The 24,379-nt window shown below is 38.6% G+C and overlaps 2 protein-coding genes across 6 annotated transcripts in view; both read right to left on the bottom strand.

Moving 5' to 3' along the window:
* The window catches only part of kcnc3b (potassium voltage-gated channel, Shaw-related subfamily, member 3b), a 94,605-nt gene extending 79,446 nt beyond the window's left edge, over positions 1–15,159 (bottom strand). For 4 of the 5 annotated variants that reach the window (XR_013815674.1, XM_079806281.1, XM_079806279.1 and 1 more), the window contains exon 1: positions 1,499–1,650. The gene's annotated coding sequence lies outside the window, so the exon portion shown is untranslated. Of the gene's footprint in view, positions 1–1,498; positions 1,651–14,715 lie in introns of those variants that run through there. The other variant, XM_079806282.1, reaches the window with a different exon arrangement.
* A 3,164-nt stretch (positions 15,160–18,323) lies between these two features.
* LOC307120012 (uncharacterized protein) lies at positions 18,324–24,164 on the bottom strand (the record flags this gene model as incomplete). Its single annotated transcript, XM_079806840.1, has 9 exons — positions 23,973–24,164; positions 23,687–23,747; positions 22,736–22,805; positions 22,300–22,612; positions 20,471–20,800; positions 19,494–19,652; positions 19,317–19,364; positions 18,922–18,987; positions 18,324–18,649 (listed from the first exon to the last, which is right to left on the bottom strand). Exons 4-9 carry the CDS (start codon positions 22,376–22,378, stop codon positions 18,324–18,326), a joined length of 1,008 nt encoding a protein of 335 aa, XP_079662966.1. The 5' UTR covers positions 22,379–22,612; positions 22,736–22,805; positions 23,687–23,747; positions 23,973–24,164.
* Between the last annotated feature and the right edge of the window lie 215 nt (positions 24,165–24,379).

Genomic DNA, 24,379 nt, shown 5'->3' with positions numbered 1-24,379 from the left:
AATGTTACAAAAGCTTTCTATTTCAGATAAATACTGTTCTTTTGAACTTTCTAATCATTAAATAATTCTGAAAAAAATTGTACACAACTGCTTTCAACATTGATAATAATCATAAACGTGTCTTGAGCAGTAAATCATCATATCAGAATGATTTCTGAAGGATCATGTGACACTGAAGACTGGAGTAATGATGCTGAAAATCCAGCTTTGATCACAGGAATAAATTACATTTTAAAATATATTCAAATAGAAAAAAAGTTATTTTAAATTGTAATAATATTTCACAATATTACTGTTTTTGCTGTATGTTGGATCAAATAAATGCAGGCTTGATGAGCATAATAGACTTCTTTCAAAAACATTGAAAATAGTAATGTTTCCAAACTTTTGACTGGTAGTGTATGCACTATGTACTCAACCGTGTAGTGTATAAGGTTATTTTGCCATTCTACATCACAATCTGTAAAACTCTCCCCCTCCGCTACATAATTAAAGCTGTGACAGTCGAGTGCATGAAGTGTCAAACATTCCACGCTTCGACTTTCCGGTTAATTTATTGCATCTTCCAGGTTTTTTTGTGTACTTTTTCTATTTGAAATTTTCAGAGTGAACACACTACTTGCGCTATTTATATCACAAAATGGCATAGAATAGTGCACAAGTATGTGAATTGGGACGCACCCAAGATAATATGCCTTAAAGGATTAGTTCACTTCAAAAATGAAAATCCTTTAATCAGGTCAGACGCCATATTGAATTTAACACGGGTGAAAATGAGACGGCAAGGTATAAAGTTTTACACTGCAAGCACTGTATAAAAGTTCCTAGATCACGTACATTTTCACAACTCACAACTTTCAAAACTGTTTTATGGAGTTTTCTACCAAAAGTGTATTTTTTTTCTCTCTTATGGAAAAGCGTTTCATCAGCAAAACAATTAGCAGTGTTGGGGAGTAACTAGTTACATGAAGCGGCGTTATGTCATTTAATTACACAATAAAATGTAACCGTAATCCGTTACAGTTACTGAGAAAAAAATGTGTACTTAAATTATAGTTACTTATGAAAATGTTATCGATTACAAAGGGGGGTTACATCTGAATATTTTCTGTAAAATGCTTAGTTATGTTGAATAGTATTAATCTGTTGCTTTGCCTGTTTTTAATGTGCAGATGTCATTTAAAGGGGACATATCATTAAAACAAATCTGACTTTTTTTAAGTGCTATAATCGAGTCCCCGGTGCATCTACCAACCCGGGAAATGTGAAAAAGGACAACGAAGTAACTTTGCTTTGGTAAGCCTTTCTCTGCAAGCACATGAAGCCACTCCGATTTCTCTCCCCTTCTGATTTAGAAAGGGGTTTTAATTATAATATTACCGCCCCTTAATCTGCACGTGTCCACCTATAGCGCCGCTATTTTGTTTTCTCAAGTGACACCTGTGAACAAGACGCTTGTATGTGTATGACAGTTTAAACAAAACAAAAAGTTACTCACGAGAGGTGATGTCTGACAGCCAGTTGTCTGTGCGCGTGTGTTTCAGATTAGTGCTCTCAGAAAATGATCCATTAGAAGTAATTATTAAAATAATAATAAACTGTAATGATGAAAGAAGAACTATGCAATCCGTGAGTGATCACGATATAGATGAAAATCAAAACTAAGCAGATGCCTTTTAAGTGTTTGGCAGAGAATCGGATTGAGGAAGGAAGTGTGTGGAGAGGGGGCGGCACGCAGCAGCTCATTTGCATTTAAAGGAACATGCAAGAAAACAGCCTGTTCTTGACTGTAGTCAGAAATAGGGAACTTACAACATGCATTTATAAATCATTTGTGAGGTATTGTAAGCTGAAATTTTCACATTCTGGGGACACCTGAGACTTAAATTACATCTTGTAAAAATGGGTCCCCTTTAAAGGCCGTTTAGTAAAGCGTAAAGCGATGCTATTCTGATGCTTTCCATTGGTTCTCGGTTTGAATTTGCAGTGCACCACATCTGCCAATTAAAGCCACTGAAAGCTTTAAGGCCTGTGCACCCCGGGCCAATTTTCAAGACGTTTTTTTGACACGTCTTTGTGTTCACACCCAAGCGATTTTCACTGGCCATTTGCAGAGTGAACATGCAAATTCAGTAGATGGCGCTCCCGGTACACAAGGTGGTGCTGCGCCACTTTACGCTTCTGACACTCGCTTGTCACAGAGAAGAAGAAGAGAGACAGTATTTACCAAGCGGCAACCTCCTCCAGTTTCTCTTGAAGCCAATACGGAAGTGACTTAAACTGCAATTCATCGACTGGCCACTAGGGACAGGCTCCAGAAGGAGCAGAATCTCATTGAGCCCCATGTTAAAATGCTCAACTTTACAGCAGAAAAACACATGTTTACAGCCTGGGACAAATTGTGGTTTTGTCTATACGGCTAATTTTGCCCTTCATGACAACTGTGAGGCGGGTGATTTTTTTATAACTCATTCGTTTACATTATATAAAGCCTTAAAGTTCTGCATAATTAAGGCCGTGGCCACTTCGAGTGACAGGTGGATTGCCGTTTATCTGCTGTCTGTTAGTCATCACGTCACTTAAGCTCCGCCCACGTCCTGCATTTTTGCCCATTTTCTGTTATCCGGGAGTGACGCGCTGCCAAGATGGAGACGGCCAGCTCAACTCAACTTCACGCTTCAGAACAGGCTCATCAGAATCCTATGTGTGACGTTACGGACACTACCTCCATATTTTTTTTACAGTCTATAGTATTTACATGCTTGCCAAAACCATTCACACACTTTTTTTCTAACTGGCAAGCAGCATTAGCAGCTCATCTTCTTCTTTGTCTACTTACTTCCTCTTTGTCGTATCAATGTGTGCTCGGCAAGACTGTTTTGTGCTCGAGCGCCACCAAGTCGTGTTTTACTGTAACTTCAGCAGCTTCAGACACCTGAACTAAAGCGCCGATCTCATTGGTCGGACAGTTTTTAACGCGCCGCGTCAAAACAAAAAAAATAACCCAAGATGTTTTTTTTTTAAATGACGCTTTTTTGTCTGCCGTTTTGCGCGTCTGTGTTCACACTCACATTGGCGCCCTTTGTTTAGTCACGAGGCGTTAAACGTAGGCGATAAATGCACCTTTTAGGCTACAAACTGTCTGAAAGTTGCCACCATGGCGATAAAAATGCGTTCCAGAGCTGGAAATTTAACATTAATTTCATCCAGAAATCTGTATTTAAAGGAACACAACTTCTTTCCAACATTTAGATATGTGGGCAAATGCATTTTTGTCTAGGGTTAGCATGGGGATATTATGGGAAAGCACAGGCGAAGCACTGCTACTTGAGCGCAGAGATATCACGTAACTCATGAAATCAAAGTTTGGGGATTTCATGTGTTGCGTGGTATCTCTGCGCCCAAGTAGCAGTGCTTCGCCTGTGCTTCACCCTAATATAGTCCCAAGTTAATATCTGCCTAGGAAATTGCCTAGTCTTAATCTGCATCGCTATTTGTATTCGTTGTGAATACACAGGCCACAAGAAGTAATTCGTTGTTTGTGGGGTTTTTTTTGGATCACTTTTACTCGGGACATGCTAGCTGGCAACATAGGATTCCATTCATTATGCTAAGCTAAGCTAGCGGCGACCCTGCCAAACTAAAACAATGAATGCACTGAGACAAAAATGCATTTGCCCACATATCTAAATGTAGGAAAGATGTTGAATAAGCCCTATTTCTAAAAACGTGTTTCTTTAAGCTCAGGATGATATCAAAGGTATTTTTGGTGGCTGTGCTTTAAAATGAAACGATTATAATCTTAATTCAAGTGAGGAAGGATTTTGATAGTCTGACAGTAATCAGTGTTGAGATGTTAGAAATGTAGAAAAGTAATCAATCAGTTACTTTAGTTGAAATAGTTACACTACTTGGGTAACTTGTAATCTGTAAACTACCGCATGGTTCCAAATATAAGACAAAAATGGAGTCTTCTTGAATTCAGAACAATACACTATTACATTTCCAAAGTAGTTTGACAATCGGTACGTTGTTAAACAAAAGTAAAATCTATTGAATGCACGGTAGGCCTACTTCTATCCCTCACGGCCTCATTTTCATTCCTGTCAAAAACTATACCCCAATTAAGTCTATAATGTAAAGGACAGAAAGTTGCAATAGGCATGATATGTATTCCAAAACTGCTCATCTTATAGCTCCCCCTCTATATTAAAGGCTGGCTGTTCCCGTCTGGTGCAGTGGAGCCCCATCAGGACATGAAGGGAACTGCAGGGATGCGGAGTGCTGCAGTCGCCTCCCCTTTGCAGTGACACCACACACACTGTCCTGCGCCTCACACACACACACACACACACACACACACACACACACACACACACACACACACACACACACACACACACTCTCTTCTCTGATCTGATCTTTGCGCCAACAATTTCAACCATTCTATCGAGACATTCATCACAAACGCCTTCCTCTCCCTCGCTCCCTCCTTCAAAGGTCAAAACATTAGATCCACTGATGCAGAAAGAAATATGGGCAGACACACAGAGAGAGAGAGCATTAAAAGGACCTTTTCCCTGCCTGCTAGCAGTCTTATCTGGTGCACGCACGGGTATTTATTGATACAAAAATACTTCAGCAATAAAACCCGAAATGCATGATTCACATCATAAAAATTCTCTCGGATAGACAGAACCATCACGTGATGCACTGGAGCTGTGTCTATTTCTGCAGCTGTGAACACATCTCAGCCCTGTGATTGTGAGTGTGTGTGTGTGCGCGCGCTCGCGAGTCTCACATTTTCATTCAGCGACGTGCTACAGACTGCAGTGGAGAGCAGACTCCATATTGTCTGCTTCAGCTGCTGTGTAGGAAAGCGTTTCCTTCCTTAAGGGCAAACTATCATTCTGGGCTACCTGTGAGCACAAATAGCAGCCCATTATACTCCAAACAAAAGAGCGCGCAACTGCGCCATTGGCTGCCACTGGAGCGCCTTCCTCTTTTTGGAAACGTGTGCTGCACACTAACCTGTGTATGAGATATTACTGGATTAGAGGTGATGTTTTTCAAATAGACTGCTAACAAATTACACTCTTAGAAGAAAAGGTTTACTTTAAAGTGTTCTGTAGGGCAGTAATTTTATGGATGTAGTTTTAATTAACGAAAAATGTTGGACCCACTTTATATTAGGTGGCCTTAACTACTATGTACTAACATTTTAATGAATCATTTGATACAATGCACTTATTGTGCACATACATGTTTTTACATTGTACTTACATTTAAAAAAATACCTGCATGTAATTACATCTGTAATTAATACATTTAAAATTACACTGTTGACCCATCCTTTACACCTTACCCTACCCTTAAACTTACCCCTGTCCCTAACTTTACCCGTATCCCACCTCAATATCAGCAAAGGTGTTTTGCAATACAATTTGAAAACAGTAAGCACATTCTACTTTTTTTTTTAATGTAAGTACATATTAGTTAAGGCCACCTAATATAATGTGGGGCCAAATTTTTTAATAATTTACGAATTAAACAGCTCTTAAACATACTTTATGACTGGAATTATTAGTAAGATATAAACTTTATATGCTTTACTTTTATTCAAATATAAACATTCATCAACTCACACATCAGTTGTGGTAAACGGAAGCTCAAGCATGTTCTGTTCGCTTGACGTGCGAGAACAAATGAGGTTCATTCTCACGTTTCGGATTATCAATGTTAAAAACGTAATATTTTGGCGGCAACCGTGATCAATTTTTTCCAGGATTCTTTGAATACGAATAAAAATTATTTCACTTGATCAATGTCTTTTTAGATCAATTTAAAGCATATTTGCTCAATAAAAACATTACTCACTGACCCTAAAGCTTTGAACTGAATAGTAGTGTACTATCAGACACTTTCTCTCACTGCTTTCATATCCTGTTTTTTAGTCTTATGGAAGCACAAAATTCATCAAAACAACCATCACAACTTTCATTTCCCCTCAAAATGTATCCAAAATAAATTCACAAAACTTTCATTTCCCCCTCTCTTTTTTCCTGTTGCCGAGTTTCATTCTTGTGCAACACGTTTGAGCCAAGGGGGTAGTAATCCAGCTCCCGGAAAGCGTACCTTCCATAGGGGCAGCCATTGCTAACCAAGCCATTACCTGCTGTTAGCATCCCATTGACTCCCATTCATTTTGGCGTCACTTTGACAGCGAATAACTTTACATCTGAGGCGTTTAAAGACTCCATTTGTCCATTGTTTATTTCTAAAGAAACACGACAATGTATAAAAGGCTCCATTACCTTGTATCTTACACTATCGACCCATAGAAGCCATTTTAGTAAAAAAAGTCTAACGATTGCTAGCCTGACGTCGTCATACTCAATTCTAGTCAGAATATGAGTCTAATACTGCTTCGTTGGGCTGTGATTATGGGGTGTGTTTCAACCGAACCAGGAAAGACCTCAATTGGATAGACCTACAACCAATCAGAGCAACGGAGCGACGCATAACGTTAGTTGTCAAATGTCAACAGAACTCAACTGCACTGTGTTGCCATGTCCGCGGGTTGAAGCGACCCCAATTATGTGATATACAGACCCAGGAATGCGAATTTTAGCAGGCAGCCCTGCCAAAATAACACATTTTACCCCCCAAATGCTCTTTTTTTCCCGGAGAACCCCCCTGGAAAGCTATTGGGCTTGTTATTGATTATTTTGAGGAACGTTAGCAACTGGGCGTGTTTTGTTGTAAAAACTTGGCAACCCTCTCTGCACGCACGCTGGCATAAATTAGAAGAAAATGAGATGAGTGTAAACGATCTTTGCCGGTGTTGTAAAAAAAGAATTTAAGGATACACAGAGTACTTACCAACACGATCATCATTTCTGAGCGAAATAGTGAAGGTGAATGCATATATGAACAAGTTCTCCGTTTAGGATTAGAACAAACTCAACCCAAGCGCCTTTGGTGACGTGAATGATTATGTTACTGTTGATCATCTGTCCATCATCGTCTAAAGCCCGCCCTGACAATTTCATTGGTCCGAACAGTTTCTGTTCGGGCATAATTACTTCTCTACGGATCAAGTCCAGACCGAACTGCCCGAGTTAAAATGTTGTGGGCGAGGCTAAGTTCGGCTGGCATCCAGGGTAAACGATTGCGTCATAACCATGCAAATCTTTTACTGTCTATGAGGCATAAAGTCAATTCGATAAAGTCAAGGGAGAGGCATGGGGAGAAGCCCATAGAGAGCCAAAAGCAACGGGACAAAATATTTAAACAATGTGATTCAGATTTTACTTTGCACAACTACTAGAAGACTTACAACTGTCAGACAGGTTGCTCACGTCACATCTACGTCGCCAAGCTCAGTCTGAGGCTTGACTACCTGACTTCACTTTTCCCCGTCGAAGCCTATGGGGTCGCTGTGTCCATTTCTTTTACTGTCTATGGTTTGAGCGTTAGCAAGAACCAATGAGTTTTGTTCTGCATTAGGCAGGTTCGGTGGAGCTTCTGTTTATGTTCGCTTATCAATGTTTATATGAATGAAAGACTAAAATTAATCTGTTCGTGCTTCTTCAGAAAATTTGGACTGAACCGCTCAATTCATATGGATTAGTTCCATGATCTCTTTATGAACGTTTTGAAGTGGTAGTTGCGTAGCTGTCAATGGAGGGACAGAAAACTCACAGATTTCATTAAAAAGATCTTCATTTGTGTTCCGGAGATGAACGAAAGTCTTACGGAACGACATGAGAGTGTAAATGATGACAGAATTTTGAGTTTAACACTTTAAGAAACAACTAGCAAACGCTACAGCAACTCCCAACAGGAGTATTTTAGGTCTCAATCCATTGACCGTCAGTGGAAAACAGAACAGACCGCCATGTGTATAAAACAGAAATCTAAGCCTGCATAGCCAGAGACTGAGAAATGTATGGGATTACGAGAAATATGAATCGAGTAAGAGGTCAAAGTTGCTAAATGAGTAAAGTGTATCATCCTACTGCCAGTGTAACCCCTTCCTCACCTCTGCTCAGCTCTTTCTCAAGTTTAACAGCAATTACAGCAAAGTGTCTGAAGAGAGAGAGAGACAGAGAATCTATTAGCGGTACTAGCAGAGACGGGGCACGCTGACATCATCATGTAAATGTCAACAGGCCCATCAGAACTTCACAAGGACTGTCTTGACTGAAATACAGCCGGTTAACTCAGCAGTATAACTGGTTATAGGACAAGGTTCTTTATCTACTGCAAACTGAATGGATAAAACTTGTTCGGTTTTACTGGATCAGTATGTGTTCTGAATCCAACGACTTATGAAATGTCATTGTTTGGTTGGTAATAATAGCTGATATCTCTCAGTAACCTAGGTTTAACAATATAATATCAAACTCACTTTTGATATAAAGAACAATAATAAATAATAAATATGACCGTGACACTTCATATCAGCATGTAATCCACTGCCATCTACAGTACACAACTTTCACACTGTCTGAGAATAGCAGACAATATTCTACAGATACCAATGAGAACAACAGAGCTAATACTTCAAGTCTCTGATATGTTTACAGAAAATTAAATACAAAATATAACTAGCAACAGCAAAAAAGAGGGGAAATGAAAGTTTTGTGAATTTATTTTGAATGAATTTTGAGGGGAAATGAAAGTTGTGATGGTTGTTTTGATCAATTCTGTGCTTACATAAGACTAAAAAACAGGATATGAAAGCAGTGAGAGAAAGTGACTGATAGTACACTATACTATTCAGTTCAAAGGTTTATGGTCAGTGAGTAATGTTTTTATTGAGAAAATATGCTTTAAATTGATCTAAAAAGACATTGATCAAGTAAATGCATTTTTTTTTCTCACACTTTTTATTCGTATTCGAAGAACCCTGGAAAAAATCTATCACGGTTTCCACCAAAATATTAAGTTTTTAACATTGATAATCAGAAACATGAGAATGATCCTCACTGGTTCTTGCGGAAAAGATTGTGGAACTAATCCATATGAATTGAGCGGCTCAGTCCAAATTTTCTGAAGAGACACAGACAGATTGAATTTAGGCTTTTGTTCATATTAACATTGATAAGCGAACATAAACAGAAGCTCCACCGAACCTGCTAAATGCACGAAAACAAACCTCATTGGGTCTTGCTGAAGCTCAAACGTGTTGCGTAACACGAGAATGAACCTCATTGGTTCTTGCTGAAGCTCAAACATGTTGCGTAACACGAGAAGGAACCTCATTGGTTCTCACTGAAAGCTCAAACATGTTGCGTAACACGAGAATGAACCTCATTGGTTCTTGCTGAAGCACAAACGTGCTTCGTAACACGAGAATGAACCTCATTGGTTCTTGCTGAAGCACAAACGTGCTGCGTAACACGAGAATGAACCTCATTGGTTCTCGCTGAAGCACAAACGTGCTGCGTAACACGAGAACAAACCTCATTGGTTCTTGCTGAAGCTCAAACATGTTGCGTAACACGAGAATGAACCTCATTGGTTCTCACTGAAGCTCAAACGTGCTGCGTAACACGAGAATGAACCTCATTGGTTCTTGCTGAAGCTCAAACATGTTGCGTAACACGAGAATGAACCTCATTGGTTCTCGCTGAAGCTCAAACGTGCTTCGCAACACGAGAATGAACCTCATTGGTTCTCGCTGAAGCTCAAACGTGTTGCGTAACACGAGAATGAACCTCATTGGTTCTTGCTGAAGCTCAAACGTGTTGCGTAACACGAGAATGAACCTCATTGGTTCTCGCTGAAGCTCAAACGTGCTTCGCAACACGAGAATGAACCTCATTGGTTCTCGCTGAAGCTCAAACGTGTTGCGTAACACGAGAATGAACCTCATTGGTTCTTGCTGAAGCTCAAACGTGTTGCGTAACACGAGAATGAACCTCATTGGTTCTCGCTGAAGCTCAAACGTGCTTCGCAACACGAGAATGAACCTCATTGGTTCTCGCTGAAGCTCAAACGTGTTGCGTAACACGAGAATGAACCTCATTGGTTCTTGCTGAAGCTCAAACGTGTTGCGTAACACGAGAATGAACCTCATTGGTTCTTGCTGAAGCTCAAACGTGTTGCGTAACACGAGAATTAACCTCAGCAACAGAAAAAAAGAGAGGGGGAAATAAGTGTTAATTTCGTTGACGAATAATTTTCGTCATAATTTTCATCAACAACCTTTTTTCACTGACGAAAACGAAACGATAACTAAATAAAAACTAGTGTTGGATGACAAAAACTATGACGAAAATCAACTGTCATTTTCGTCAACAAATAAAAACGAGACGAAAATGTTAGGGAGGGACGATTAGGGAAGAGATCTAGTCAGAACTGATGTCCAGTGTCACAGATGCGCACATTTGATTTGAACGTGCTGATCTAACCGCTGGAAAACACGGAGCTGTTGCGCTTCTACAGGCTCACGCATCCCCAATCCAGCGCTCCAGAGCGGCTCACAATCAATGAATAGCGCACATTTATGCCAGGCAATTGTTTATGAACTAATGCTGATGAATAATGACAATGTTTACTTTACGATGTTTATATAGTAATATGTTTTAGACGGTTGTAACAATGCATATTTTATCTCCCTCATCTGAACTTCTGAGCTCCTGCAACTGCAATAGTTAAGTGCAGACATTTCAAAATTAGAGTCAATGTGTATTTCGAGTTTGTTTATACTTAAAAGTCACGCATTATATATTAATTTTGCTTAATTTAATTCCCATTTAATTCATAGTCAGGAGGAAAGACCAGTATTTGACACATATTCAATAAAGTATCAGGGTTATAATAGTTAACTAAAACCATAAAAAAAAAAATCTTCATTACTTGAAATTAAATAAATGTTAACTGAAATAAAATCAAATAAAAAAACAAACTTATTTGAAGCTTTAGCTTAACCTGATATGGCCTAATAACTAAAACAGAAATACAAAGTTATAAAAACTATATAGATGTCTTAAAAAAAAACAAAAAAAAGTGAATTGGAGCTCTCTTTTGTGTATTTTTAATGTCAAAAACAAATGATGTCAAAATGTCAGTTCAAGTGACAGTCGGTTATGTAATGCTTAAATGCTTAATGTATTACAATTTAACTAAACTCATTAGATTTTAGGAGACTAAAACTACTGTAGATTTAGTCGACTAAAATGTTATGATATTTAGTCGACTAAAACTAAAAACAATTCAGGTGACTAAAATATGACTAAAACTAAATCAAAATATGCTGTCAAAATTAACACTAGGGGAAATGAAAGTTTTGTGAATTTAATTTGAATGAATTTTAAGGGATATGAAAGTTGTGATGGTTGTTTTGATGAATTTTGTGCTTACATAAGACTAAAAAACAGGATATGAAAGCAGTGAGAGAAAGTGACTGATAGTACACTATACTATTCAGTTCAAAGGTTTAGGGTCAGTGAGTAATGTTTTTATTGAGAAAATATGCTTTAAATTGATCTAAAAAGACATTGATCAAGTAAATGCAGTTTTTTTCTCACACTTTTTATTCGTATTTAAAGAACCCTGGAAAAAATCTATCACAGTTTCCACCAAAATATTACGTTTTTAACATTGATAATCAGAAACATGAGAATGATCCTCACTGGTTCTTGCGGAAAAGATTGTGGAACTAATCCATATGAATTGAGCGGCTCAGTCCAAATTTTCTGAAGAGACACAGAAAGATTGAATTTAGGCTTTTGTTCATATTAACATTGATAAGCGAACATAAACAGAAGCTCCACCGAACCTGCTAAATGCACGAGAACAAACCTCATTGGTTCCTGTGAAGCTCAAATGTGCTGCGTAACACGAGATTGAACCTCATTGGTTCTTGCAGAAGCTCAAACGTGCTGCGTAACACGAGATTGAACCTCATTGGTTCTTGCTGAAGCTCAAACGTGCTGCGTAACACGAGAATGAACCTCATTGGTTCTCGCTGAAGCTCAAACGTGCTGCGTAACACGAGATTGAACCTCATTGGTTCTTGCTGAAGCTCAAATGTGCTGCGTAACACGAGATTGAACCTCATTGGTTCTTGCTGAAGCTGAAACGTGTTGCGTAACACGAGAATGAACCTCATTGGTTCTTGCTGAAGCTGAAACGTGCTGCGTAACACGAGAATGAACCTCATTGGTTCTTGCTGAAGCTGAAACGTGCTGCGTAACACGAGAATGAACCTCATTGGTTCTTGCTGAAGCTGAAACGTGTTGCGTAACACGAGAATGAACCTCATTGGTTCTTGCTGAAGCTCAAACGTGCTGCGTAACACGAGATTGAACCTCACTGGTTCTTGCTGAAGCTCAAACGTGCTGCGTAACACGAGAATGAACCTCATTGGTTCTTGCTGAAGCTGAAACGTGTTGCGTAACACGAGAATGAACCTCATTGGTTCTTGCTGAAGCTGAAACGTGTTGCGTAACACGAGAATGAACCTCATTGGTTCTTGCTGAAGCTCAAACGTGCTGCGTAACACGAGATTGAACCTCACTGGTTCTTGCTGAAGCTCAAACGTGCTGCGTAACACGAGAATGAACCTCATTGGTTCTTGCTGAAGCTGAAACGTGCTGCGTAACACGAGAATGAACCTCACTGGTTCTTGCTGAAGCTCAAACGTGCTGCGTAACACGAGAATGAACCTCATTGGTTCTCGCTGAAGCTCAAACGTGCTGCGTAACACGAGAATGAACCTCATTGGTTCTTGCTGAAGCTCAAACGTGCTGCGTAACACGAGAATGAACCTCATTGGTTCTTGCTGAAGCTGAAACGTGTTGCGTAACACGAGAATGAACCTCATTGGTTCTTGCTGAAGCTGAAACGTGTTGCGTAACACGAGAATGAACCTCATTGGTTCTTGCTGAAGCTCAAACGTGCTGCGTAACACGAGAATGAACCTCATTGGTTCTTGCAGAAGCTCAAACGTGCTGCGTAACACGAGAATGAACCTGATTGGTTCTTGCAGAATCTGAAACGTGTTGCGTAACACGAGAATGAACCTCATTGGTTCTTGCTGAAGCTCAAACGTGTTGCGTAACACGAGAATGAACCTCATTGGTTCTTGCTGAAGCTCAAACGTGTTGCGTAACACGAGAATGAACCTCATTGGTTCTTGCTGAAGCTCAAACGTGTTGCGTAACACGAGAATGAACCTCAGCAACAGGAAAAAAGAGAGGGGGAAATGAACGTTTTGTGAATTTGTTTTGAATTAATTTTGAGGGGAAATGAAAGTTGTGATGGTTGTTTTGATTAATTTTTTGCTTCCATAAGACTAAAAAACAGGATATGAAAGCAGTGAGAGAAAGTGTTCAGTTCAAAAGTTTATGGTCAGTGAGTAATGTTTTTATTGAGCAAATATGCTTCAAATTGATATAAAAAGACATTGATCAAGTAAATGTTGATTTCTCACACTTTTTATTCGTATTCAAAGAATCCTGGAAAAAATTGATCACGGTTTCCGCCAAAATATAACGTTTTCAACATTGATAATAATCATAAATGTTTCTTGAGCAGCAAATTAGCATATTAGAATGATTTCTGACGGATCATGTGACATTGAAGTAATGATGAATTACTCACAAGAATAAATTAGCCTACATTTTACTATATATTCACATAGAAAATGGTTATTTTAAATGTTAATATTTCACAATATTAGTGAATTTACAGTATTTTTGATCAAATAAATGACTATATCAATACAATCTTCCTTATGATGGTTCAAACAGAATAAAACATAAAAGCCTAACTATTTAGTGTCCTTTTGACTGCTTGTTTGCAGACGAACAGATAAAAATGGAATAATATAGCTCAACTATTTCAATCAAGTGTAATTAAATCAGTATCTATCATAAAACAAGAACAGCAATTGTAAAGAACTAGCAGATGTTTTCACACATCTGTTTCTGTTAGCTCAGCGTGTGATTTTATTTAAGAGCGAATGCCTTTGTTTAACTTAACCACATAACTATGAATTTAAATCAATAAAGCATGTGTCAGATCTTTCAATTACCATCCGGCGCTTTCACAGCAATCACACAGACCACTGGTCACCGAGTTCAACATCCACGGACAGCCCTTGAATTATTTACACCGCATAAATAAAACCTCCCATTTCTGCCATCTTCCATGCTTTTATTTCAGCAGTTCACACAAGCACTGCTCTGTCTGTTCCTCTCTCTCCGTCTCTCCCTGATTACTCATCCCTGCAGGAAAGACATGACACCAGTCATCCACGGTCAATGCCTTACTCGGGCCAATAGGTGAAAACGATCCTATTCCACATACACCTGCCTGTGTGAGGGCATACGCTCAAATAGACAGTGCAAAACATGTGGACATGTATGTAGCGTGTCCTGCATCTGATTTCACACACCTGCCCGTGTGCTGTGATCTCCCACACTAATGCTGGTGTGGCCGGTGAGCGTAAATTCACCATGAACGCTCCAGCATTAAAGCAGCACAAAACAATACTTGTTGAATGTTGTGGAAGTAATGCTCACCATATAACCCATCCTACACCATTAAACACTAGTGGAAACATATGATAAATAGACAGAGTTTATTTAATCCCATAACAGAAAAATGCATGCAACAGACATCACACACACACACACACACAATATATACAGACGTTTAGTGCACTATGCAGACATCTATACTAATCAGTATACTCACTTGACCCGGGTTGAGTTCAGATCATATGTTAATCCATAAGCATAACCCGATGCTTGCCTCAGATCACGACATGTATGCTCCAGTTTTCCACGGATGTATTTAGAGCTGATAATTAAGAGAGTAGTAAATAAGATCATTAACACTAATGGAAACAACAACACACACTCTATTATAGTGTGTGTGTGCGTGTGTGTGTGTTACACCTTCCTCCCCTTCACAGGCAGCTTGCACAAATAATTTCACCAGCCTAATTTGATCTTCCTGCTCCCTGGCGCGTGCGAACAGGTTTTCCCAGTGGAAGAGAAGGATGAGGAGGAGGATGGTGGTGCTGGTGATGGTTTGCCCCGTTTTGAATCGCCCTCCTGATGTCTAATGCGAGCGGTTCATGTTTCAGACAGACGACACACACACATTCACGCGCGCACACACACACTCACGGCTCCTGGCGGAACTGCACCTTGCTCGTTTATTTATTTAATTCATTTTTTTCCCTTTCTTTCAGATGTCACGCGTGGGCGGTGGGAGGACTCACGCGAGTTCGGTAGGTGATTGTGACGTGGCGCGCGCGAAGGGAACGGAGATCGCGCGTGGCGCTTCATACAAAAAGGGTTAAAGACTGTAATAATGTGAAATATTTTTGTGTCTTCAAAAGACTGACCCCAGTAGAAATGCATCTGTTTTTACTCTACTTTTCTATATAGACCCTATTTTAATAATTATAATATTATCTGCAAAACAATTTGGGTTATGCCAGGTCAGGTGTGAATTTTGCCATGACAATTGACAAAAAATGGACAATTGTTGTTGTTTTTTATGGTAAATTGCAATGTTTATTATAAATTATTTATCTGTATACATTTTTTTTAATATATGTGCCCTTGTAATCTTTAATAAATACAAATTCACATCCCTCTTGCAGCAACATCTCTTCTCTGTCACTCACATGAGATCATAGCAATAGCAAGCCACAAAGTTTAGCTTTTTTTATATACCACCTATATAAAAACAGTCCCAGACAGCAACATAGTGTCGGCCCGCATTAAATCCACCAGGGGGGGTATTCCAGAAAGCAGCTTATGTGAAATACCCGGGTATGTTTAAGCATAAGTAAGCGGATAACCTCAACTTTCAGTTCCAAAACCAGAGGTAACTTTCAGGGTAAGTAGCCATAGCAACTCACTCTCTGAACATAACCTGCTCTGGAGCCGCTCATGTTCCAGGGTTAGTTTGCTTAAAGGTCCTGTTCTTCGTGATCCCATTTTTCAAACTTTAGTTAGTGTGTAATGTTGCTGTTAGAGCATAAATAATACCTGTAAAATTATAAAGCTTAAAGTTCAATGCCAAGCGAGATATTTTATTTAACAGAAGTTCCCTTTCAAAGCCCAAGTAGGTTATGTACATCGGCATTAAACAAAAGAAGAGAGGAAGTAGAATGGCGTGCTTTTTCTTAGCGTCTGTTTCCATGATGAATCATGGATTCGTCGCTCTGTTGAGAATGTCTTGTGTGTTAACCGGGAACATACTCTGAGTTGTCTGAACTTATGCCGCATTCCAGGCAACCCGTAACCCGTGTTTTTCCAACCTTCTACCCGTGAAAGTGCACTGGAACGGCAGTCAAACCCGTGACTTCCCTAGATCGATGTACTCCCAGTTAAGAGATCTGACGTCACATAGCCCGCGAAACAACAATGACAGCCCCATATGGATGCGGTATTTATGAAACAAATATACAAATAATGTTAAATAATAGGTATAACAGCTTCTCTTGCCGTATGCGCCGTATTTTCCCCTCCGTTTCCCTCAAATAAGCAAGTAAGCACCTTTGGCGATAGAAATGATTTTAAATTTAGCATAAGCCTCATACCGTCCGCCATGCTTTGTTTACATCTAGCTACCACACGATTCCTTGCGCTCATGCAGTTTGGCGTGACTTTGCCTGGAACGCTATAAAGTCGTGAGTCGTGGTTTGAAGTTGTAACTTACGGGCTCAAAAACCTGCCTGGAACGCAGCATTACTCAGGCTCGTTTTTGGAACCAGCATACCTCGAGTAAGCAAGGTTTGGGTTAATCAACCGAGAGTTCAAGGTATAAGTGACGGTAAGTTAACCTTGCTTTCTGGAATACCCCCCAGATGTGGCCCGAATATGGGACACTATGTTGCAGTCTGGGATGTTTACAAAGTGCTTTACAGAAGAGAAATTCACAGAAAACAAAAAATACACATATACATAGAAAAAAAACAATAATAAAATGTAAATACAATAAAAATAATAATAACATATATTTTTAAATTAAATAGGGCCTATGCATGTGTGCAATCACAGAAAAGAAAAACATATTTATATATATATATATATATATATATAATATTAAATAAATTTGAGCCAATGTTTAAAACTATCTCTTTCCCTTAGCCCGATTCACAATGGTAAGCTTGTAATAATGTGTTATAATTAGAGTAATACAGGTGGATTTCCGTCATTGGTCATTACGTCACGTCTGTATCAAGCGGCAACCTCCCGCAGTTTTTCTTGAAGCCAATACGGAAGTGACTTAAACTGCAATTCATCGACTGGCCACTAGAAGGAGCAGAATCTCATTGAGCCCCATGTTAAAATGCCCAACTTTACAGCAGATTAAAACATGTTTACAGTCTGGTACAAATTGTGGTTTTGTCTATACGGCTAATTTTGCCCTTCAAGACGACTGTGAGGGGGGTGAATTTTTTTTATAACTCATTCGTTTACATTATATAAAGCATTAAAGTTCTGCATAATTAAGGGCGTGGCCACTTTGAGTGACAGGTGGATAGCCATTTATCTGCTGTCTGTTAGTCATCACATCACTTCAGCTCCGCCCACGTCCCGCCTTTTTGCCCATTTTCTGTTATCCGGGAGTGAAGCGCGATGACGCTCTGCCAAGATGGCAACGGCCAGCTCGTCCATACTTTGCGCTTCAAAACTGCTCATCAGAATCCTATCATGGGTGACGTCACGGACACTACGTCCATATTTTTTTACAGTCTATGGTCTGTATACATAAAGAAGGAGTCCGGCTAGTAGTAGTAACGCATGTGAGGATGCCACAAGAGTGGCAGACATTGTTCAGATGAGACCAAGACGTAGAATCTGTGATTCATTTTCTATTGGTGAATGACAGCCACACATACTCCTCGAAACATTAGATTCCTCCACAGTGAGGAGCCGCCCATGCACAACCCATTTAAAGAAGATAATTCCTCAAATAACTGCAATTGCAGGTTTCAAACAGAGATGGAGACAAAGAGGTAAAACTTACGGACTGCAGCTTTAACTAATAGTTAAAATATAATGCATGGAAGAGTTTGAGATCCTCTGTGTGGGGAAAAGGATTGAGAGAGACCAATTCACCTGACGAGTCGTTTGAGAATTATTGAACAATGAGGTGATGTGCAATGTATATGATGAGAAAATGAAAGTGTTTTTTGACTTTTGATGCATTTAAACCTGTTGAAGATGACTCCAAAACCAAACCAGGAGCATTTAAAATAGAATAATAAGGGCACTTTAACCAGGCTTAACCCCGATAGACCAATAATAATTGTAAACAGTATCTTCTACTTTATGTGATTACATAATTTGGCAGTTTTTGCTTTGAGTCCTTGGCTTTCTGTCTTCTGATCTCTCTGATGTGACTGATTGTGATGTTTTTCTTCTTTCTTGTTCCTGTGTTTGTATGGCTAGGGAGGATCCCTCTCGCTTTGTAGCATCACTACCTTCTTGAGTACTTTGTATTATTGCTCCAGGATTCGCTTGTGCTTGTGTGCTACCTTTTCTACGTACAATGATTGTTTCGGTTATTTCTCTTAGCAGATTCTCTGTTTGCATATTTGACCTCAACTCTTGTTCGGTGGCAGTATTCCCCTCTTCTGTCTTTTGATCATAGCATCTTGACGCTGCAATATTGACAAATAAGCAAAAAAACAGGACATGCATAACATTGAACTAACCAAATCACAAAACAAACGCAGCTGCAATGGTAATGTAATTTAAACTAAATGCACCGAAACTGCTTTAGTGTACAGATTAAAAAAATAAACATAAAATTAATATGCATATATATATATATACACACGTATATAATTTTATTTTATTTTATTTAAGAGGCATCAGTAAAGGACAGCAATTGTATAGATCTTTTATACCCACTTATGAGTATGACACTTACTGCTTGGTGAACTTGTAGTAATGTGCATGATATTCCCATACAAATTCTTCAGACTCTCCTTTTCCACTGCAGGCATTCACAAGATATCGATAAAATTGTTATTTCAAATACTAAAATGACATGTCATTTGTTATTTTAATGGAATGCAAATGTACATACAACAGAAATTAAATGAACACCTCAATAGCTCTTCTCATTAAAGGCACAGTAACTGCCATTTCATTAGTTACAGTAACAGCATTCTCTGATCCTCAAACTTTCAGATTAGAAACACACACACACACACACACACACACACACACACACACACACACACACACACACACACACACACACACACACACACACACACACACACACACACACACACACACACACACACAAAGTGATCTTACATGAGGGAGGTATTCCTTCCATACTATTTGATCGTTTAGATGTAGGGTCTAAAATTAAAATGATAAACAGAATTAAATCAAAAGAAGCCAATTTACTTGGTTTAAATAGCAAAAATGCAATTTACTTTATGTAAACTGGAGGATTATTATTTTCTTTTCATTGTCTATCAGACTTACCAAAGTCCTTATTTCTTGTTTCATTACCATTGAGTGTTTCTTCAACCAATTTTAAGGTTCCGTTTAATAGTTCTACTTTCTGTATCAGAATGTCGTTCTTAATTCGTCTTAGCACACTGTGGACACGTCTCAATTTAGCACCATCACACTTCTGAATCTCTAAAACAAAGCAAATATCAAAGTGATTATTTAATGCATTACTGCACAGCAGTTGTGGCCCCCAAAAAATATTTGGACATAAGCCACAATTTAAAAACGAAGACATAATGCAAAGACATTATATATCAATCAAATCAAGTGGCATTTCTTTTAAAGAAATATGGCACAAATACACAATCAAAACATAAAACAACGTTTGCTAGGTTATAAATACATATTCAGGTTAAAGGGATAGTTGGCCTACAAATGAAAATTCAATCATTATGTACGCGTCCTCATATCGTTCCAAACCTGTAAGATTTTCTTTCTTATGTGTAACATAAAATAAGATATTTTGGGAAATGTCTCATTGTTGATTTTTTTTTCTGTAGATACTATAGTCAGTGGGTTCAAAAACTGTTTGATTACCAACTTTCTTCAGTTTTACAGAATTTGAATGAATTTGAGAGGAGCATACATCATGACCATGAGACCAGCTGATTAAAAATCATTGGAAAAGTGGCTCATAAAAGTGATTTTTTTTTACTGAGAAAAGCTTTGTTTGCAGATGCCACTTGGTTTGATCATTTGTATCTAATGATAATTTCAAGTGTGACTTAATAAGTGTCCAGAAATGTTGCGGCCACTGTATGTTTTAAGTGAAAATGTTACATGCTTTTAATATATGAAAAAACTCACATTTTTAACATGTCAGCAATGATAACATGCTATTCATTAAACACTGTATACTACAACATACATGCCACACACTGTATTTAAGCAGTACTGATGTGCTTTTCAGTTATGGATATGCAACTGCAGTTAAAACGGTATCTTACCTTGTAAGTGAACTACTCCAGTCTGCAGACATCCATCATGAAAGACCTTACATGTGTATTTTCCTGAATCTGACGGCTCAAAATTTCTCAAAGTCAGAGAAAGATTTCCTCTCTTTAGCTCCTGGATGGACAGACTCAGTCGGTGCTCATAGTCATCATTTGTTTTCTCCTGCCCGTTCTTGTACTGATAAATGAACTCTGCCTCTCTAAACCATTTGATGTTCATGGACACAGCACTGGTTTCAGGCGAGAGATGAACAGGTAAGATGACGTCTTCTCCAGAGTCAGCAGACACAGTGCCATTGGGAATCACAAGACTGAAGTCTTCAGCTGGACAGAGAAATATCGTGAAACACATGAAGACATTATTAATGCAATATTTTTTCTGTACAGCTGCTTTGAAGCAATGTCCACCGTGGAAAACTACACTATATTATATAGATGTATCCGCATCAACAAAACCTGTTGCTTAAGAGATGACACAAAAAAGACTATCCAAATTTACTGATTTTATCACTGAATCAACATAAATACACTAATTAATTTCTATAAAACTATTTTCTATAGGATAAATCAGGTAAAAATACACTATATTGCCAAAAGTGTTGGGACGTCTGCTTTTACATGCACATGAACTTTAATGCCATCCCATTCTTAATCCGTAGGGTTTAATATGGAGACCCTTTGCAGCTCTAACAGCTTCAACTCTTCTGGGAAGGCTTTCCACAGGTTTAGGAGTGTGTTTATGGGAATTTTTGACCATTCTTCTAGAAGCGCATTTGCGAGGTCAGGCACTGATGTTGGACGAGAAGGCCTGGCTCTCAGTCTCCGCTCTAATTCATCCCAAAGGTGTTCTATCGGGTTGAGGTCAGGACTCTGTGCAGGCCAGTCAAGTTTCTCCACACCAAACTCGCTCATCCATGTCTTTATGGACTGACGCTTTGTGCACTGGTGTTTGTGGACAAAAAGGGACTGTTCCCACAAAGTTGGGAGCATGAAATTGTCCAAAATGTCTTGGTATGCTGAAGCATTAAGAGTTCCTTTCACTGGAACTAAGGGTCCAAGCCCAACCCCTAAAAAACAACCCTACAACATAATCCCCCGTCCACCAAACTTTACACTTGGCACAACCGCCAAACCCAGACTCGTCCATCAGATTGCCAGACAGAGAAGCGTGACTGGTCACTCCAGAGAACACGTCTCCACTTCTGTAGAGTCCAGTGGCAGCGTGCTGTAGATGTACTGATGTAAGGCTTGGATGAGCTGCTCGGCCATGGAAACCCATTCCATGAAGCTCTACGCACTGTTCTTGAGCTAATCTGAAGGCCACATGAAGTTTTGAGGTCTGTAGCTATTGACTCGTTGGCGACTTCTGCGCACTGTGACCCTCAGCATGTGATGACCCCACTCTGTGATTTTTCGTGTTCTACCACTTGCTATTGTTCCCAATTGCTTCCACTTTGTTATAATGCCACTAACAGTTGACCGTGGAATATTTAGTATCATAGAATCATTTCTCAAATAGACTTGAGTTCACTGAGCTCCTGAGATTCTTTCACAAATGTTTGTAGAAGCGTCTGCATGCCTAGAGCTTGATTTTATACACCTGTGGCCATGGAAGTGATTGGAACACATGAATTCAATGATTTGGAGGGGTGTCCCAATACTTTTGGCAATATGGTGTATAAATAAAATTGACTTGCATTTTAACAGGACACATGCTCTACCAGTTTATGTAGAGTAACAATTTCAACTTTTCTACAATTTCAAACTGAAAATGTTTTAACTTATATGGAATATCTGTGAAACATGTTCAGTTGGATACTTACAGCTGAACATTTTCTTGTAATGTTTGACATTTATGGATGACTTCACAAATATAGTGGCCCTTCTGTGATCTCCGGACATCTCTGAGAATCAACGACACATTTCCATTGTGTAGATCGTGCAACAAGAGACTCGCTCGACCCTCATAGCTCACTTTCACCCATCCATCCTTATAATGACAGACCAGATCCTCCTCATTCCACCATTGGATTTCCATTGAAGCAGCGCTGACGGCTGGCTCAAGATGACATGACAGAACAACATCATCTCCAGCGTCAGAAAATATAATGTTAGACTGGCAAACAAGAGACAACTCTGAAGAAAAAAAGAGAGAAAAAGAATAATAAAGAAAAAATAAAGCTGTCATAATAGTGTTTTATGTACAGTGAGACTCGGCCGAAGCATTAGAGTTGTAGATCATTTTTATTTTTGACTTGCCTTGCCTAGTTTCTGACGTGTCTTTAGCTTCAGCCATTTCTGCACATCTAAGACACCAATGGAAAATGCACTGTAAGCATAGAAAATATACTATGATATGAAAGTGTCCATGAATATATCCTCACATTTTATTTGGACATTCAACAAACCTTATGTTGATGAAGAGTAAAACAATTACATTCAAACCTCTTAATTCATAAAATCATGTTAACTTTAATATTAACAAATCAGCAGCATGGATAAAACAGATGTAAATTTGTTTTATGAAGGTATGAAACGGATCAATCATAAATTCTTGTAAATTGCAGATTATGGAAAATCAAATTAATGTATTTTAAATATTTAAATGTACTTTGTCTAAAACCAAACTTTAGACTGAGCTGTTTAAAACATTATTATTATTACAAAACTTAGCATAATATGATTTTAAACACAATTCTTAAAAACAATCATTGCTATATTTAAATAAAAATAAAGGTAACTTGTAAACTTGTACAAAATCTAAATTAAGCATGTTAGGCCCTCTACTGGCAGAACAGACAGACAGCAGGCAAACTGCCTTATAAAAACAAAAACGAAAGCTTTCTCATTTACAGATATCGTATCAGATACGTCAAAATCCTTAGTAAAAAATACAAAATAACAACAACAACAACAATAATAATAATAATAGGCCTACATACATACATAAACGCTGCTGTTTGCTAGTTTTAATGATAAAGAAATGAAATTGTGACGTTGCGCATTTTATATTTCTGAATGATGTCCAGTGTTACGTATGACTTAAAAACAAGTATTTTAAACCTTTAAGTTGCAGATGCCTGTCAATTTAAAGAGACTTCAGCTCAGAAGAGCAACAATTAGAGGCACATTCATTCTTATGTGGTTATAACGATACTGTATCTTAAAACACGTATCAATCGGCCCAAATAAATAAATGTACTTACTTACCTTCCTTCTGGTAACAACAACAATCGCTTTCCCAGCTTGACTGGTCAGGTGAGATTTAAAACTGTATGAAAACAGTCTAATCAGTCAGCATCAACTGATCAGGTGACATTTCTTACGTTCTTTCACTTGCCACGCAGTGAAGGATCAGATTGAATATTCAAGGTAATTAATAATGAATGTTTTTATTATTATTATTATTATTATTATTATTATTTTGAAGTATACTTTTTAGAGTGTTATAGATAAATTAAGTTAATGTAAAAAAAATAAATAAATAAAAACTTACATTAGGCAATCCCGTTGACGCACAAGACGGAACAGATATATAAGAATTGTTGTTTAACCACACCGTGTCGGTTACAACAAAGTTTGTAACAAACTGACCTTGTGTTTTCCTGAATCCTACCAAATATAATTTTCCAAGTTTCAACAGGGATCCCAGTGCGTTCAACGTTGTCGCGCTTATCACCGAGACACTAGTTGGGCAGGTTTTGCAAGTAGCCTAGTTAACTCTGAAATATGAATCTGAAACTAAAATTTTGAGACTCCGTGAAGTGTTTGTATGTATCCTACTACTCTAGAAGTCGCGCGCTTCTTGTTGCTAAGCAACCGCGGTCCACTCCGTCCAAACATTAGCGTTTAATCGACAAGAGAAGCGAGAGAGGTGAGTTTCACAGAGGATTATTTACTCTT

Source organism: Gobio gobio (assembly GCF_949357685.1).
Source record: "Gobio gobio genome assembly, chromosome: 23".
NCBI classification, from domain to species: Eukaryota; Metazoa; Chordata; class Actinopteri; order Cypriniformes; family Gobionidae; genus Gobio; species Gobio gobio.
This window is presented reverse-complemented; position numbering and strand designations above follow the sequence as displayed.